The sequence below is a fragment of the Eriocheir sinensis genome, unplaced genomic scaffold (genome assembly GCF_024679095.1).
Source record: "Eriocheir sinensis breed Jianghai 21 unplaced genomic scaffold, ASM2467909v1 Scaffold5, whole genome shotgun sequence".
Classification (NCBI taxonomy): domain Eukaryota; kingdom Metazoa; phylum Arthropoda; class Malacostraca; order Decapoda; family Varunidae; genus Eriocheir; species Eriocheir sinensis.
The window spans coordinates 267,501-283,781 of record NW_026111831.1 but is presented as its reverse complement, the minus strand read 5'-3'; the positions used below and the strand labels follow the sequence as shown (position 1 = coordinate 283,781).

Here is a 16,281-nt window from a genome sequence, read left to right as displayed (position 1 = left end):
CCACAACAATCTACACATACACACACACTTAAAAGACCTCTAATTCTTTCTTTTCCTTCAAGACAGACAACCACAACAATCTACACACATACACACACACTTAAAAGACCTCTAATTCTTTCTTCCCTTCAAGACAGACAACCACAACAATCTACACACATACACACACACATAAAAGACCTCTAATCCTTTCTTTTCCTTCAAGACAGACAACCACAATAATCTACACACATACACACACACATAAAAGACCTCTAATCCTTTCTTTTCCTTCAAGACAGACAACCACAATAATCTACACACATACACACACACTTAAAAGACCTCTAATTCTTTCTTTTCCTTCAAGACAGACAACCACAACAATCTACACACATACACACTTAAAAGACCTTAATTCTTTCTTTTCCTTCAAGACAGACAACCACAACAATCTACACACATACACACTTAAAAGACCTCTAATTCTTTCTTTTCCTTCAAGACAGACAACCACAACAATCTACACACACACACACTTAAAAGACCTCTAATTCTTTCTTTTCCTTCAAGACAGACAACCACAACAATCTACACACATACACACACACTTAAAAGACCTCTAATCCTTTCTTTTCCTTCAAGACAATGAAGAGACCAACACTTCTCCCCTCCCTCCCTCCCTTCTTGCCCTGATCCGCCACTCGCTGTTCTGTGCCTGGCGGGTGAGAAGAGGTGGGTGTAGAGGTGGAAAATAGGTGGAGATGGTGGTGTGGAAAAGCTGAGTAGACAGAAAAGTTTATAATAATGTGGAAGGCAGACGGATGATGGTCTTAATTTTGGTGGATGAGTAGTCGAGTGTGGAAGACATGATAAGAAGTAGATAAGGATATGAAAGACAGGTGGAGCAAGGGAAGGAAAAGTGGTTGTATAGTGGAAGAAGGTGGAGGAAAAATGGACGATGGTCTTCTCAAAGGTGCCGTATAATAATCTCAGTCCCACAGAGTCTTGAATTTTATGAAAAGTTTGGCAGCAATAAATCTCTTCAGTTCTTTACACTTTCATGCAGTAGCTATTCCTCTTTTCTGTACACACGCCTCGGAGCAAAATACAACTACATGTTATCATTGTTATCTCGGCGTGTGTGATTCGGGAGAGTTATGCAGTGGTGAAAATGAAGGCTCAGTGTCTGGCTGTCCCACGAGTCATCAATTGCAATTAGAGCGTCTATGTCTGTTTGTACTACACTTATGTCCTGTAACACTGAGGATGGATTACTGGGTCTTATCAATAAGTATAATTTTAAATCATCAGCAAATAGTTTAACGCTAGATAGTAGAGTAGAGGCGATGTGATTTATATATACAAGAAACAGAACAGGACCTAAAACAGAACCTTGGGGTACTCCACTCGCCACAGGGAATAAGGAACTATGCTGTCTGCCCACAACTACCTCCATAGTCCTGTTTGTCATAAATGTTTTGATCTATGAGAGGACTGAGCCATCAACACCGATTCCACATAATTTGGTGAACAATATCTGGTGATTTACTGTGTCAAAAGCTTTTGGAAAATCAAAGAGAATTAAGTCCACCATGTTGCCCTTGTCTATCCACTTTGTAACATTATCATAAGTAAGTAATAACTGGTCCTCCACAGACCTCCCTGGACGGAAACCAAACTGGGAATCACTTAGTACTGAATTGGATTCTAGATAACCTTGCTGTCTAATTACAATGATTCCCTCTAGGGCTTTACAGCTGACAGATGTAAGACTTACTGGTCTATAGTTCAGAGGGTCGTTTCTTTTCCCTTTCTTAAAGACCGGCACAATGAAGGACTTTCCAAATATCAGATATTCCCAGAGTTAACTGATAATGAGAATATTTTGTGTAAAGGGTAAGATAAATTGTTTGAATGATTTTTCATAAGTGAAGGATGCAATAAATCAGGGCCCATCGCTGAGTGGGGATTGAGATTCTTTAGAACACTGGCAACAACTGAAAACTGTATCTGATGGAAGGAGCCGCGCGTCACAAGGTTGATGCGGAGCCTGGAGACGACCCGAAGGGCTGGCACACACTGATGAAAGCAGCACCCAGCATCTGGGCCGTCTCTTCCGGCTCACTTATTAGGTTTTCCAGGCTCCTCTTTCAAGAGGAGGGTATCAGGACATCTCTCCTCCCGTATTTGATCTTGCTTTCGGCCACCTCTTTTGTTTCTTTTTTAGGAGCAGCGAGTAGCGGGCTTTTTTTTATTATTGTTTTCTTTTTTTGTGCCCTTGAGCTGCCTCCTTTGTTGTAAAAAAAAAAAAAAAAAAATAGGGGACCAACGTAGGGACAGCCAATGTTTTTTTCCTCGTATGTAAGAACGAAATAATTTAGGCTAGTGCAGCAGCCAAGAAATAATCCATCAGTGGGGGAGATTGCACTGTAGTTTACTGCTCCTCGTGACCAGGTGAGGGAGGGAAGGTTGAAGTCACCCATTACCATCACTTCCCTACTGCTGCAAAAATCTAGTAAAAACTCGATATCAGTGAGGACATAGTTATCATGAGGAGAGCAAGAGGAAGGTCTATAAATATAAATAACCACAATATATATATATATATATATATATATATATATATATATATATATATATATATATATATATATATATATATATATATATATATATATATATATATATATTGTAATCTGGAAGAAAAAGAGAACAAAACAGACATTAGATACTTTGTTGTCTAAGGCAAGGCACTGGATAGTTTTGTGTATACAGACACAAACGGTCCGTGTTTGTAAAGTGTCGGATGCATCGTTTCTGAAAATGTTATAGTTTGTAACGGCAACAGCCGCACCCGAAACATAATTGATAACCAGGTCTCTGTTATCCCCATTAGGTATTTATACATTATTTGTGACCATAAAGTGTTTAACAAATTAAACTTTGTCAGGCAAACTATTAACATTGCTTTAAGGCAATATTTAGGTGGGTAAAGGGGCTCCTTGGCTGGAAGGCGCATTAGTACTAACAATATGGTATCCTAGGTTTACACTGTTTAAGAAAACGGCCGTGAGATGAAGCACCCTGCTGGGTGGCGCTAACACCTTTGGCGTCTGTCAAAAAGTTCTTAATTGTCTCTGTTTGAAGGTAAGGTCTCTTTATATAAACACCAGTAAACTCATGGTAGTTTCTGAGTTCCTTGGCTTTTGTTAGGAGCTGTTTCCGATGGTCATCATTTGTAAGTTTTACCCTGTAAAGCCCCTTTTTTAATTGTCTCTATTAATGCAAAAAAGGTATGTGAGTGGAGGGGCAGAGTTCAAGAGCTGGTGGGAGATGTTCTTAATGTCTGAATACAACAGAGTCTCCTCTCTCTTCCTTTCCTCCGTCTCCACGATCTCCTCCCGGATAGAATTACGCGCAAGTCTTCTCCCGGGACGTGTTTGCTAGGAGGAGTGGAAAAGTGGAGACACGAATGGACGAGTGATGGAAGCAGTGAGAGAGTTCTGGGAAAGAATATATAGCGTTCAAATGTAAGGAATAGTATTTTGTCCCATGGAGGTAATTGTCAACGGTTTTGAGTTTGACGCCACACAATTTTGTAATCGACCCTCTTCTTTTTTGTTCCAACCTTAAGAACCTGCTTAGCTATATTGAAGAGCATCTCTCATCTATCGGACCAAGCTGAAATTTTATGTAAAGCTTCTTGGAGTCATTGTCTGTCTTCGTCAGTGAGTTGCCAATTTCTGTGTCCAAGAACCGAGCCCTGAGGGACGCCACTAGTGACAGGAGCCCACCCTGAGAATCCATCGGGGCCGGGGCATGGGGGAGGAGGATCTTGAAGTGTCATTTGCCATTCCATTTTGATCACTAATTAAGTTACATCAGGTATCAGGACACCTCTTCTCACGTAATCTTTCGGCCACCTCTTCGGATACTTTACAGGAGCAGCGAGTAGCGGGCTTTTTTTATTGTTGTTTCCTTTTTTGTGTGCCCTTGTGCTGTCTCCTTTGCTGTAAAAAAAAAATGGGTATTTCTAGTAACATATTGTCTTGGATCCACAACTTTCTTACCGGGAGGAGAATATTAATGTCAGTTGACGGTCATTCTATACAGTGCGTGCAAAAGTGTGATGAGTGGTGTTCCTCAAGGGTCAGTCCTGGGTCCCGTTAATTCTTTTTCTTATTTACATTAACCATCTGGCCTCATCACATTGCTGTAAATATATGATCTTTGCTCATGACGACTTAAAAAAAAAATATATGAAGGTTCTTTGCCTGACGGGTACGTTGCTCAAGCATGGCTCATAGGGAAAGGTCATCCAGGTAAGAAATCCAGGTAAGCAGCATAAGGAGACTGAAAGCTCACTGAATAGAAAAGAAAAAAAGGAAAACAATGTGACTGATTGATTGATAGTTTATTGTTGCAAGTAAACAACACAGGAGAAGGGAGGAACATGCCATCCCAACCCCCAGGCAGGACAGTGTGATTGATTGATTGATAGTTTATTGTTGCAAGTAAACAACTAAGGAGAAGGGATGAACATATGCCATCACAAACACCATGCAGGACAGTGTGATTGATTGATTGAGAGTTTATTGTTGCAAGTAAACAACACAGGAGAAGGGAGGAACATATGCCATCCCAACCCCCAGGCAGGACAGTGTGATTGATTGATTGAGAGTTTATTGTTGCAAGTAAACAACACAGGAGAAGGGAGGAACATATGCCATCCCAACCCCCAGGCAGGACAGTGTGATTGATTGATTGATAGTTTATTGTTGCAGGTGATTATACAAATATTAATACATGTGGAAGTAGCACCAGGAAACTAAAAAGATACAAAGGTAGGTGAATACTCCCTTGTTGTTTACCTGCAACAATAAACTATCAATCAATCATAATGTAGCCCGTAATGTAACCCCGTAATGTAACCCGTAATGTAACCCGTAATGTAACCCCGTAATGTAACCCGTAATGTAACCCCGTAATGTAACCCGTAATGTAACCCCGTAATGTAACCCCGTAATGTAACCCGTAATGTAACCCCGTAATGTAACCCGTAATGTAACCCCGTAATGTAACCCGTAATGTAACCCCGTAATGTAACCCCGTAATGTAACCCGTAATGTAACCCCGTAATGTAACCCCGTAATGTAACCCCGTAATGTAACCCCGTAATGTAACCCCGTAATGTAACCCGTAATGTAACCCCGTAATGTAACCCGTAATGTAACCCCGTAATGTAACCCCGTAATGTAACCCGTAATGTAACCCCGTAATGTAACCCCGTAATGTAACCCGTAATGTAACCCCGTAATGTAACCCGTAATGTAACCCCGTAAGCAAAGCCAAGCACCGGCGCCCCAGACCCAGCCGAGACCCAGACCTCCACGCCATCACAACACAGTACGTCCGTCACTCCCTTATTTCCTTCCCTCCCTTCCCTGACCCCACATGACCCGCCTTGGCCCCACCACGTGACCTGCGCCTCAGAGGTCAGGTCACGCGGCAGGGGTCAGGGAGGAGGTCAAACAAGAGTGGGATCATCAATCATTATCCCTAATCCTGGCCCTTCACCATGTCCCAATATCTTTACTTATCCTAACCCTTATCCTAATCCTGTCCTGGCCCCTTGAATCCTCCGCATACCATGCCACCCGAGGAGGGTTACCACCTTGAACTCGGAAAAATACGAAACATCTCGCTCCCAAATACGGAACGAATCTGTATTTTAACCCGGTAGCGTTTCGTGTTGGATCAAAACGAAACGCAACATCTCACTCTAAAATACGGAACGATTCCGTATTTTAAAGAACGGGCGGTAACCCTGCAGTATGTCACGACTCCACCTCTATCCCTGCCTGACTGACAGCCGCTGCCCACTGTTGGTGGAGGCAGGAGGAAGGGGTAGGGATGTTTCATTGTGTACTTTACACGTATTTTTGGACAACCCATGACAAATATATAATATAAAGCTTTTTGTGATTGATTTTTTTATATTTCAAATTTCAGATTATAAAATACCTACCAAGTTTCATCTGCTTGACCATTCAGACAGCCAAATACAGAACAAATGGCGTTCTGTATTGATTCAAAATGGAACGCATCATTTTATTCTTCAATACGGAACGATTCCGTATTTTTAGGGACGAGTGGTCACCCTACACCCGAGAGTGGGCCTCTGCGGGTCCCCTAGAAATGAAATGATTGGGCTATATGAGGTCATATGTGTTTGACTCCTCCCTTGACCTGTATCACGTGACCTGCATCCCCGGTCAAGTCAATCATTTAATGATTTGCAACAGAAACAGTTATCAGATTATTTCATAACACACCGAAAACTATAAAAAAAAAGTTTTATCTGCCAGTGCAAGATTGGCACACTTGTAATATTTTACCCATACCCTTAACAATACGGCCCCCCGCAGCCAACTTGGAAGGCTCAGTGCCTCGCAGTCCATCACCAAGTGTGCTGTGCGGCTATACAGACAACATACAATAAAAATAACTATATAACTACATTCATTAGGTTCGTCGATATTATTATACGTATTTTTAAATTTCCGCCACTTATAACGGACTTTTGGCATTAACGGACCAAGTTCCCCCAATTAGTCCATTATATCCAGGGTTAACTGTACTAACAACACGTTTAAAAAATCTGGTGCTGGGCTCAGAACACTTGGGGCAGCGCTTCTCAGCCTCTTTATCCTTGTGGAACCTTGGAAATAGTTTTCCATGCCTCAGGGAACCCCTGCATAAACATTATTATACGCCATTGATAATATTTATCTCTGTTATTACATATGGACATTAATGAATACTTTTGTATGATTATTATTAGTATTTTGAATAGTATAAGAGGTTGAAGCCTTTGTTATAATAGCCAAGGGTTTCCCAACAATATGCCGTATGTGTGTACTAAAATTACCAATATATAATTAAACAAAAATTACTCAAGAATGCTTATTGATCACTGCTTCTTGCAGAGCTCTTAGTGACCTCTTGCAGAACACTAGGGCTGCAGGGAACCCCGGTTGAAAAACACTTGACTTAGGCTTCTATTTTCAACACTCCTAGCTGAAGTATTTACTGCCACCTCTACAGTCACAGCTACTGAGGCTGCCTGCTTTGTTTGTTAGCTTTCAGTATCTTACTTAGTGTTTCCTGTTATTCCTGAGGCTGTGTGTGTGTGTCTGTGTATGTGTGTGTGTACTATGGCAGGGTACAGTCGGCGCAATTGAAAATGTCGCGAGGTGCGGCAGACTTAACAACAAGGACCAGACAATACAAAATGTAAAGAAAAATAGTACTTACCAAGCTCTAGTAGAGTGTAGGCATCCCTTTACGCTTAACGCACTCATTAAGGCGTGCAGGAAGGGAACTGGCAAGGTTTTTAGAGTATCAGGGTTAATTTCCTCCCATTCCTTCCTGATTGCTGCCTTCAGCCGGGTTACCGATGAGGTGTCTGCTTGTCGTAATTTCCATTTGAAAATGGCCCGAAGATTTTCTATTGGATTTAAATCAGGTGAGTTACCTGGCCAATCACTGAATGGAATGTCACAGTCTGTGAGCCACTGAGTCACATCCTTGGCAGTGTGACAAGGTGCACCGTCTCGCATGAAGAAGTCGGCCCCACACATGTCAAAAGAGTCTGGCAGGTGGTCACATAAGAGCTCAAAGTAATTGTTTTTGTTGACAGTCACATTTTGAGGGAAAAATACAAGGTCACCAATGCTGTGATATGAAAAACATCCCCATACCATCACTTTGTCTGGGTGTTTCCCGATGCCTCTCGTGTACTTGGGGTCACTGGGGTCGCTGCCTCTGGGCCGGTACACTCTGCCAGACGGGTTGCCGGTTACTCAGAACATGGCCTCATCGCTCCAGAGCACACTATGCCACTTAATGACATCCCATTCTTTGTATTTCTTGGCAAAAATAAGTCTGTTTCTCCTTTGTCGTTCTGTCACCTCGGGTTTAGGCAGCGGCTGGTGAGAGGTACTGCAGGTCGTCGTGAATGTAATGCTGCACCGTTCTTAAACTGACAGAATCAAGTAAATTAGGATTGCCTTGCTGTATTTCTTTAGCTGTGAGGCGTGCATGAACCTCCAGCTGACGTCTGATGACAGTTAAAGTCCGTTGGTTAATTTGTTTTGCTTTGCCAGGGTGTTCCTTGTGCCCTGGTAGTGAGACACCTCCACCGTCACGAAATCTTTTCACCCAGCGTTGCACAGTCCTCGGGTTAACACCATCACTATTTGAAATATCCTTTAGTGGCTTTCCGTCCTTGTAGAGGGCCTCTATCTCTGCGATTTTGTCACTGTTAATTTGAGGTCTCACAGCCATTGTTGTTGGAATAGGAGTGTAACACCAGGCGAGTGACGGGAAAAAACACAGGAAAATTGATCATTTCCCAATGCGGTGACCACCTCTCATCACTCAGTGACAGACACTGAGCTCAAGGTCATCTGTCAGTCTTGGTGCCAATTAGCTGCCAGATGTTCAATAACCATGCGGCAATTGGCGGTTTAGCCTAGAGAGGAGCGTAATTTGAAATACCAGTAGAGATGATGAATCATCTCGCTATCGAATGTTAACGCTTCATCGCAGCATTTTCAATTGCGCCGACTGTACACACACACACACACACACACACACACACACACACACACACACACACACACACACACACACACACACACACTGGAGGGGCAGTCAGTAGCAGGGCCACCTCTATCCCCGCCTCTCCCCTGGCAGCCCTGTGCCTGCCAGGGGGCAAGTACAGTGGCGTCCCATCAAGCCCCGGCCTGAGCCTTGGCAGCCTAACCCCCACCACTGTCCTGCCCACAGATGTCGTACGGCTGGGAGCAGCAACAGCAGCAGCAGCAGCAGCAGCAGCAGCAGTATGGTGGCGGCGGCGGCGGCTGGGATGATGGCAGCAACTTTTCCTACGACATGGGTGGGGCGGACTTTGGGCAGGAGCAGTCCTTCCAGAGCTTTGAGTACGGCACGGGGCCGGGCGGGGCAGGAGGGGCACCGCCGGGTGGGGGCCCCGCCCTGTTCACTCCTGGTCCCTCCATCATGACCCCTGGGGTGGGCGTGGAGGCCCCAGGCGTGGGCGGCGTGTACCCACTGGTGGGGGATGAGGATGAGCCGCCGCTGCTGGAGGAGCTGGGCATCAACCCAGACGCCATCCTGCAGAAGACCCTGACAGTGCTGAACCCGCTGCGGCGCACGGACCCGGCCATCCTGCAGGACACGGACCTGGCGGGGCCGCTTGCCTTCTGCCTGGCATTTGGGAGCTTCCTGCTGCTGTCCGGCAAGGCGCAGTTCGGGTACATCTATGGCATCGGCATGCTGGGCTGCGCCTCCATGTACGGGCTGCTGAACGCCATGTCTCTGGCGGGCGTGGCGCTGGGCGTGGTGGTCAGCGTGCTGGGCTACTGCCTGCTGCCCATGGTGGCGCTGGCGGGGCTCAGCGTGCTGCTCTCCCTGCGCGGGGCGGTCGGCGTGGCGCTCACCGCCGCCGCCATACTCTGGTGCTCCGTCTCCGCCTCCAAGCTCTTCGTGACGGGCCTGGCCATGGACCGCCAGCAGCCCCTCGTGGCCTACCCCTGCGCCCTGCTCTATGCCGTCTTTGCCCTCATCACCATCTTCTAGGCGTGTGTGTGTGTGTGTGTGTGTAGATTGTCTCACTCCTTGTCTGTCTGTTTGTTTTATATTCTCACAAAACCTTCCTCTCTTAATCCTTCAGAGAGAGAGAGAGAGAGAGAGAGTTCAAGGGATACACGTTTTAAGTAAGTAATTTTGTTTAAATGCCAAATTTTCACCTTTTAGTATTGTTGATATTATTATTATTATTATTATTATTATTATTATTATTATTATTATTATTATTATTATTATTATTATTATTATTATTATTCCTACTGTTGCTTTTTTTACTCTATTTAAACATTATCGTTCTCGTGCAACTCTTGCCATTCTTGTCGTGATATTTATTGATTAAAAAGATATATTATTGCTCCCCTCTTATGGTACTGTCCCTCGTCTGTGTCCACTTCACCATTCATTGTTATTATTATCACTATTATTACCCGGTGGTGGCATGAGTGAAGAGATCAACAAATGGCAATGATCAGGACACACATGTATTAGAGGAGGCATTTCCAGCACTCTTGTAAACCCTTACTGAGCTGCACAATAATAGATGGAATAGAGTGCAAGTCAGGGTATAGCTCCTAACCTTCCTATCTGTGAATTCATGAAGCCTGGGCAGTCTGCGTACAGCTCACCTAACTCTTCATCCTGGGGCTGGTGGATGTTGTTCAGGTTGCTGTCTGGACTTATTATGATGGGATAGGCAAACACTGAATAAGCTGAAGTCTGTATGTTCTATGGAAAGTAACAGGACAGACTAGCATTACCCACAGATGTGTAAGGAGTTTAACCTGTCCGCTGCGATTGACACGGATTTGGCCTTCACTGGTAGCCTGGTAACATACACTCCCAGGTCTTTCTCTGCCTCTGTGGTGGATAGTGGAGTGTTTCCCATGTGGTATTGGTGTGCTGGATATCCCTTCACTGGTAGCTTGGTAACATACACTCCCAGGTCTTTATCTGCCTCTGTGGTGGATAGTGGAGTGTTTCCCATGTGGTATTGGTGTGCTGGATATCCCTTCACTGGTAGCCTGGTAACATACACTCCCAGGTCTTTCTCTGCCTCTGTGGTGGATAGTGGAGTGTTTCCCATGTGGTATTGGTGTGCTGGATATCCCTTCACTGGTAGCCTGGTAACATACACTCCCAGGTCTTTCTCTGCCTCTGTGGTGGATAGTGGAGTGTTTCCCATGTGGTATTGGTGTGCTGGATATCCCTTCACTGGTAGCCTGGTAACATACACTCCCAGGTCTTTCTCTGTCTCTGTGGTGGATAGTGGAGTGTTTCCCATGTGGTATTGGTGTGCTGGATATCCCTTCACTGGTAGCCTGGTAACATACACTCCCAGGTCTTTATCTGCCTCTGTGGTGGATAGTAGAGTGTTGCCCATGTGGTATTCCCCTCCCAAGGTGCAGGACTTTACATTTTTCTTCACTGAATTGTAGCAGCCACTTTTTGTTCCATTCTTGTAGCTTGGTGAGGTCTTCTTGTAGGAAATCCACAGTCAAGGGGTTAACAGACTTTCTGGTATGTATTAAGGTATTTGCGTTGATATAATTATGCTTGAGTACTGAGGGTGATGTGAACTGTCCTGCTTGTCAATAATTTGCTGGACATAAAAAATTCAACCTTTTTAAATAGGAGCAGACTACAGTAGACCCATTACCAAGCCCTCAAATACACAAAATAAACAATGTGGGAGAGTTAAGATTAGGAAAATACATGTAAACAGCCTCAATTGTGTTTTAACCTGGTAGCTGCGGGGGTCATGTTTCTTAAAAGCCCTTCCCTCTAAGCGAGAAAAATGAGAAAAAATCATCACTCACACAAACCATTTCATAACATATATCAATGCATTTGTGATCAGTTTATGCATCATCTATTTTTTGGGGGTTATATCATGGCAAAAATCTGGCCCGTCGCTGCTACACGGTAAAGCCACAAATTTGGCCCGTCGCTGGTACACAGTAAAGCCACAAATTTGGCCCGTCGCTGCTACACAGTAAAGCCACAAATTTGGCCCGTCGCTGCTACACGGTAAAGCCACAAATTTGGCCCATCGCTGCTACACGGTAAAGCCACAAATTTGGCCCATCGCTGCTACACGGTAAAGCCACAAATTTGGCCGTCGCTGCTACACGGTAAAGCCACAAATTTGCCCATGTCGCTGCTACACGGTAAAGCCACAAATTTATTACATATTCTTCTATGATAAAAGCCACAAATTTGTCGGTCTGCTATCAAATTAGTAAAGCTGCTACACAGTAAAATAAATTTATTGCGTCGCTGCTACACGTCATAAATTTGGCCCGTCGCTGCTACACAGTAAAGCCACAAATTTAGTCTGCGCTTGGTTACACACTGTAAAGCCATAAATTTGCCCCGTCGCTGGTACACAGTAAAGCCATAAATTTGGCCCGTCGCTGCTACACGGTCAAGCCACAAATTTGGCCTGTCGCTGCTACACGGTAAAGCCACAAATTTGGCCCGTCGCTGCTACACGGTCAAGCCACAAATTTGGCCCGTCGCTGCTACACGGTCAAGCCACAAATTTGTCACGTCGCTGCTACACGTTAAATCAACAAATTTGGCCCGTCGCTGCTACGGTAAAGCCACAAATTTGGCCCATCGCTGCTACATGGTAAAGCCACAAATTTGGCCGTCGCTGCTACGGTAAAGCCACAAATTTGGCCTGTCACTGCTACATGGTAAAGCCACAAATTTGGCCCGTCGCTGCTACAGGGTAAAGCCACAAATTTGGCCCGTCGCTGCTACATGGTCAAGCCACAAATTTATTACGTCGCTGCTACATGGTAAAGCCACAAATTTGGCCCGTCGCTGCTACACAGTAAAGCCACAAATTTGGCCCGTCGCTGCTACACAGTAAAGCCACAAATTTGGCCCGTCGCTGCTACACGGTAAAGCCACAAATTTGGCCCGTCGCTGCTACACGGTAAAGCCACAAATTTGGCCCGTCGCTGCTACTGGGTTAAGTGGCTATAATTCCTCACCATATACTTATTATCACTATATATCAAAATTTTTATCTGTGTTCCACTATTCAAAACACAAAAGACCCAGTACCAAGCCATCAAACACCCCATTGATTTGCAGGCTTTATTTTTTCATCATTGTTTTCTTTCTTTTTTTCCCTTGAGCTGTTTCCTTTACTGCAAAACAAAAACAACAAAAATAAAAGGACTTTCAGGCTGTCATTGTCAGATGTTAATATATTTCAAAGCTATTTTTCTTACCGTTCATGCTTCCTTTTTCACTCTGCTTTCTCTTCTTTTCTTACTCAACATCTGTCTGTCTTTTTGTGTCATGACTGTGGACTATGCTGTTTTTATGCTTGCTTCTCTCTTTTGCTTATTCACATCTTTTTCCTCTATGCATTCATCTCTGGTCGCTTTTCTCAGACGCTCTCGCCTCTCACCTCAACTATTTTCAAAGGCCGAAAAAGAGATTAAATGGGTTCTCATGAGTGTTTCTTTAGGTTCACGGTACAGAGGAAGAGCCAGACTACCACCAGGGTCATAAAACTACCCCTGGAAATGGCCACAACTCCCACGAAAGCCTTGTCAAATGTTTGTGTTTCTTTAGGTTCACGGTACAGAGGAAGGGCCAGACTACCACCAGGGTCATAAAACTACCCCTGGAAATGGCCACAACTCCCACGAAAGCCTTGTCAAATATTTCTGTTTCTTTAGATTCACGGTACAGAGGAAGGGTCAGACTACCACCAGGGTCATAAAACTACCCCTGGAAATGGCCACAACTCCCACGAAAGCCTTGTCAAATGTGTGTGTTTCTTAGGTTCACGGTACAGAGGAAGGGCCAGACTACCACCAGGGTCATAAAACTACCCCTGGAAATGGCCACAACTCCCACGAAAGCCTTGTCAAATATTTCTGTTTCTTTAGATTCACGGTACAGAAGAAGGGCCAGACTACCACCAGGGTCATAAAACTACCTCTGGAAATGGCCACAACTCCCACGAAAGCCTTGTCAAATATTTCTGTTTCTTTAGATTCACGGTACAGAGGAAGGGCCAGACTACCACCAGGGTCATAAAACTACCCCTGGAAATGGCCACAACTCCCACGAAAGCCTTGTCAAATGTGTGTGTTTCTTTTGGTTCACGGTACAGAAGAAGGGTCAGACTACCACCAGGGTCATAAAACTACCCCTGGAAATGGCCACAACTCCCACGAAAGCCTTGTCAAATGTTTCTGTTTCTTTAGATTCACGGTACAGAGGAAGGGTCAGACTACCACCAGGGTCATAAAACTACCCCTGGAAATGGCCACAACTCCCACGAAAGCCTTGTCAAATGTGTGTGTTTCTTTAGGTTCACGGTACAGAGGAAGGGCCAGACTACCACCAGGGTCATAAAACTACCCCTGGAAATGGCCTCAACTCCTATGAAAGCCTTGTCAAATGTCTGTGTTTCTTAGGTTCACGGTACAGAAGAGGGGTTAAACTACCACCAGGGCCATAAAACTACCCCTGGAAATGCCTCAAGCTCCTATGAAAGCCTTGTCAAATGTGTGTTTCTTAGGTTCACGGTACAGAAGAAGGGTCAGACTACCACCAGGGTCATGAAACTACCCCTGGAAATGCCCACAACTCCCACGAAAGCCTTGTCAAATGTGTGTGTTTCTGAGGTTCACGGTACAGAAGAATCGTCAGACACCAGGGCCATAAAATTACCTCTGGAAATGGCCACAACTCCTACGAAAGCCTTGTCAAATGTGTGTGTTTATTAGGTTCACGGTACAGAAGAAGGATTAGACTACCACCAGGGTTATAAAACTACCCCTGGAAATGGCCACAACTCCCACGAAAGCCTTGTCAAATGTTTGTGTTTCTTTAGGTTCACGGTACAGAAGAAGGGTTAAACTACCACCAGGGCCATAAAACTACCTCTGGAATGCCCCAAAACTCCTACGAAAGCCTTGTCAAATGTGTGTTTCTTAGGTTCATGGTACAGAGGAAGGGTCAGACTACCACCAGGGCCATAAAACTACCCCTGGAAATGGCCAGAACTCCCACGAAAGCCTTGTCAAATATGTGTGTTTCTTAGGTTCACGGTACAGAAGAACGGTCAGACTACCACCAGGGCCATAAAACTACCCCTGGAAACGACCACAACTCCCACGAAAGCCTTGTCAAATGTGTGTGTTTCTTAGGTTCACGGTACAGAAGAAGGGTCAGACTACCACCAGGGTCATAAAACTACCCCTGGAAATGGCCACAAATCCCACGAAAGCCTTGTCAAATGTGTGTGTTTCTTAGGTTCACGGTACAGAAGAAGGGTCAGACTACCACCAGGGTCATAAAACTACCCCTGGAAATGGCCACAAATCCCACGAAAGCCTTGTCAAATGTGTGTGTTTCTTAGGTTCACGGTACAGAAGAAGGGTCAGACTACCACCAGGGCCATAAAACTACCCCTGGAAACGACCACAACTCCCACGAAAGCCTTGTCAAATGTGTGTGTTTCTCAGGTTCACGGTACAGAAGAAGGGTCAGACTACCACCAGGATCATAAAACTACCCCTGGAAATGGCCACAACTCCCACGAAAGCCTTGTCAAATGTGTGTGTTTCTTAGGTTCACGGTACAGAAGAAGGGTCAGACTACCACCAGGGTCATAAAACTACCCCTGGAAATGGCCACAAATCCCACGAAAGCCTTGTCAAATGTGTGTTTCTTAGGTTCACGGTACAGAAGAAGGGTCAGACTACCACCAGGGTTATAAAACTACCCCTGGAAATGGCCACAAATCCCACGAAAGCCTTGTCAAATGTGTGTGTTTCTTAGGTTCACGGTACAGAGGAAGGGTCAGACTACCACCAGGGTTATAAAACTACCCCTGGAAATGACCACAAATCCCACGAAAGCCTTGTCAAATGTGTGTCTGGGCGCTGAAATGGTTTAATAAAGCAACCCAGCTCTGAGTCATATTGCATTACAGACATACAGACACCCACACACGCCTGTTCCACTTCTCCACCAGTCTGTTCGTGATCCACTTTTTCCGTCTGAATCTATATCCAACACAACGAATATTTTTTCTTGTGAAGTTGATAATGAGTTTGGAAGAATTGTGGACTTGGAGAAACACATATTATAGATTGTTATTAATTCCATCATCATTACTATTACTCTTTCTTGGTTTAAAATAGATGTGTAGCTGAGTTGAGATGCGTCTATTGGGGATCTTGAGAGGAGGATTGCATGGAGAGTTGCTTAAAGATGATAGGGATGAACAGGAGACGGCAACAGACCCAGGAACACAGAGGAAAAAAGATGTAAAATTGGTGGAGATTGATGAGAAGAAAGATAGCAAGAGATAGATGGAGGAGATAGATAAAAAGTAAGATAGGAAGAGATAGATAAAGTAAGATAGGAAGAGATAGATAAAGTAAGATAGGAAGAGATAGATAAAGTAAGATAGGAAGAGATAGATAAAGTAAGATCGGAAGAGATAGATAAAGTAAGATAGGAAGAGATAGATAAAGTAAGATAGGAAGAGATAGATAAAGACAAAGATAGGAAGAGATAGATAAAGTAAGATAGGAAGAGATAGATAAAGTAAGATAGGAAGAGATAGATAAAGTAAGATCGGAA

At 44.4% G+C, this 16,281-nt stretch overlaps 1 protein-coding gene across 1 annotated transcript; it reads left to right on the top strand.

The window, feature by feature from the left end:
- The first annotated feature begins 5,350 nt into the window (after window positions 1-5,350).
- LOC126992668 (protein YIPF5-like) lies at window positions 5,351-10,008 on the top strand. Its single transcript, XM_050851477.1, has 2 exons — window positions 5,351-5,388; window positions 8,836-10,008. The coding sequence occupies exon 2, from the start codon at window positions 8,836-8,838 to the stop codon at window positions 9,643-9,645; it is 810 nt and encodes a 269-aa protein (XP_050707434.1). The 5' UTR covers window positions 5,351-5,388; the 3' UTR covers window positions 9,646-10,008.
- The last annotated feature ends 6,273 nt before the right edge of the window (window positions 10,009-16,281 follow it).

Coding starts and splice junctions, on each gene's coding strand:
- LOC126992668 (XM_050851477.1), top strand. CDS start 8,836: ATGTCGTACGGCTGGGAGCAGCAACAGCAGCAGCAGCAGCAGCAGCAG.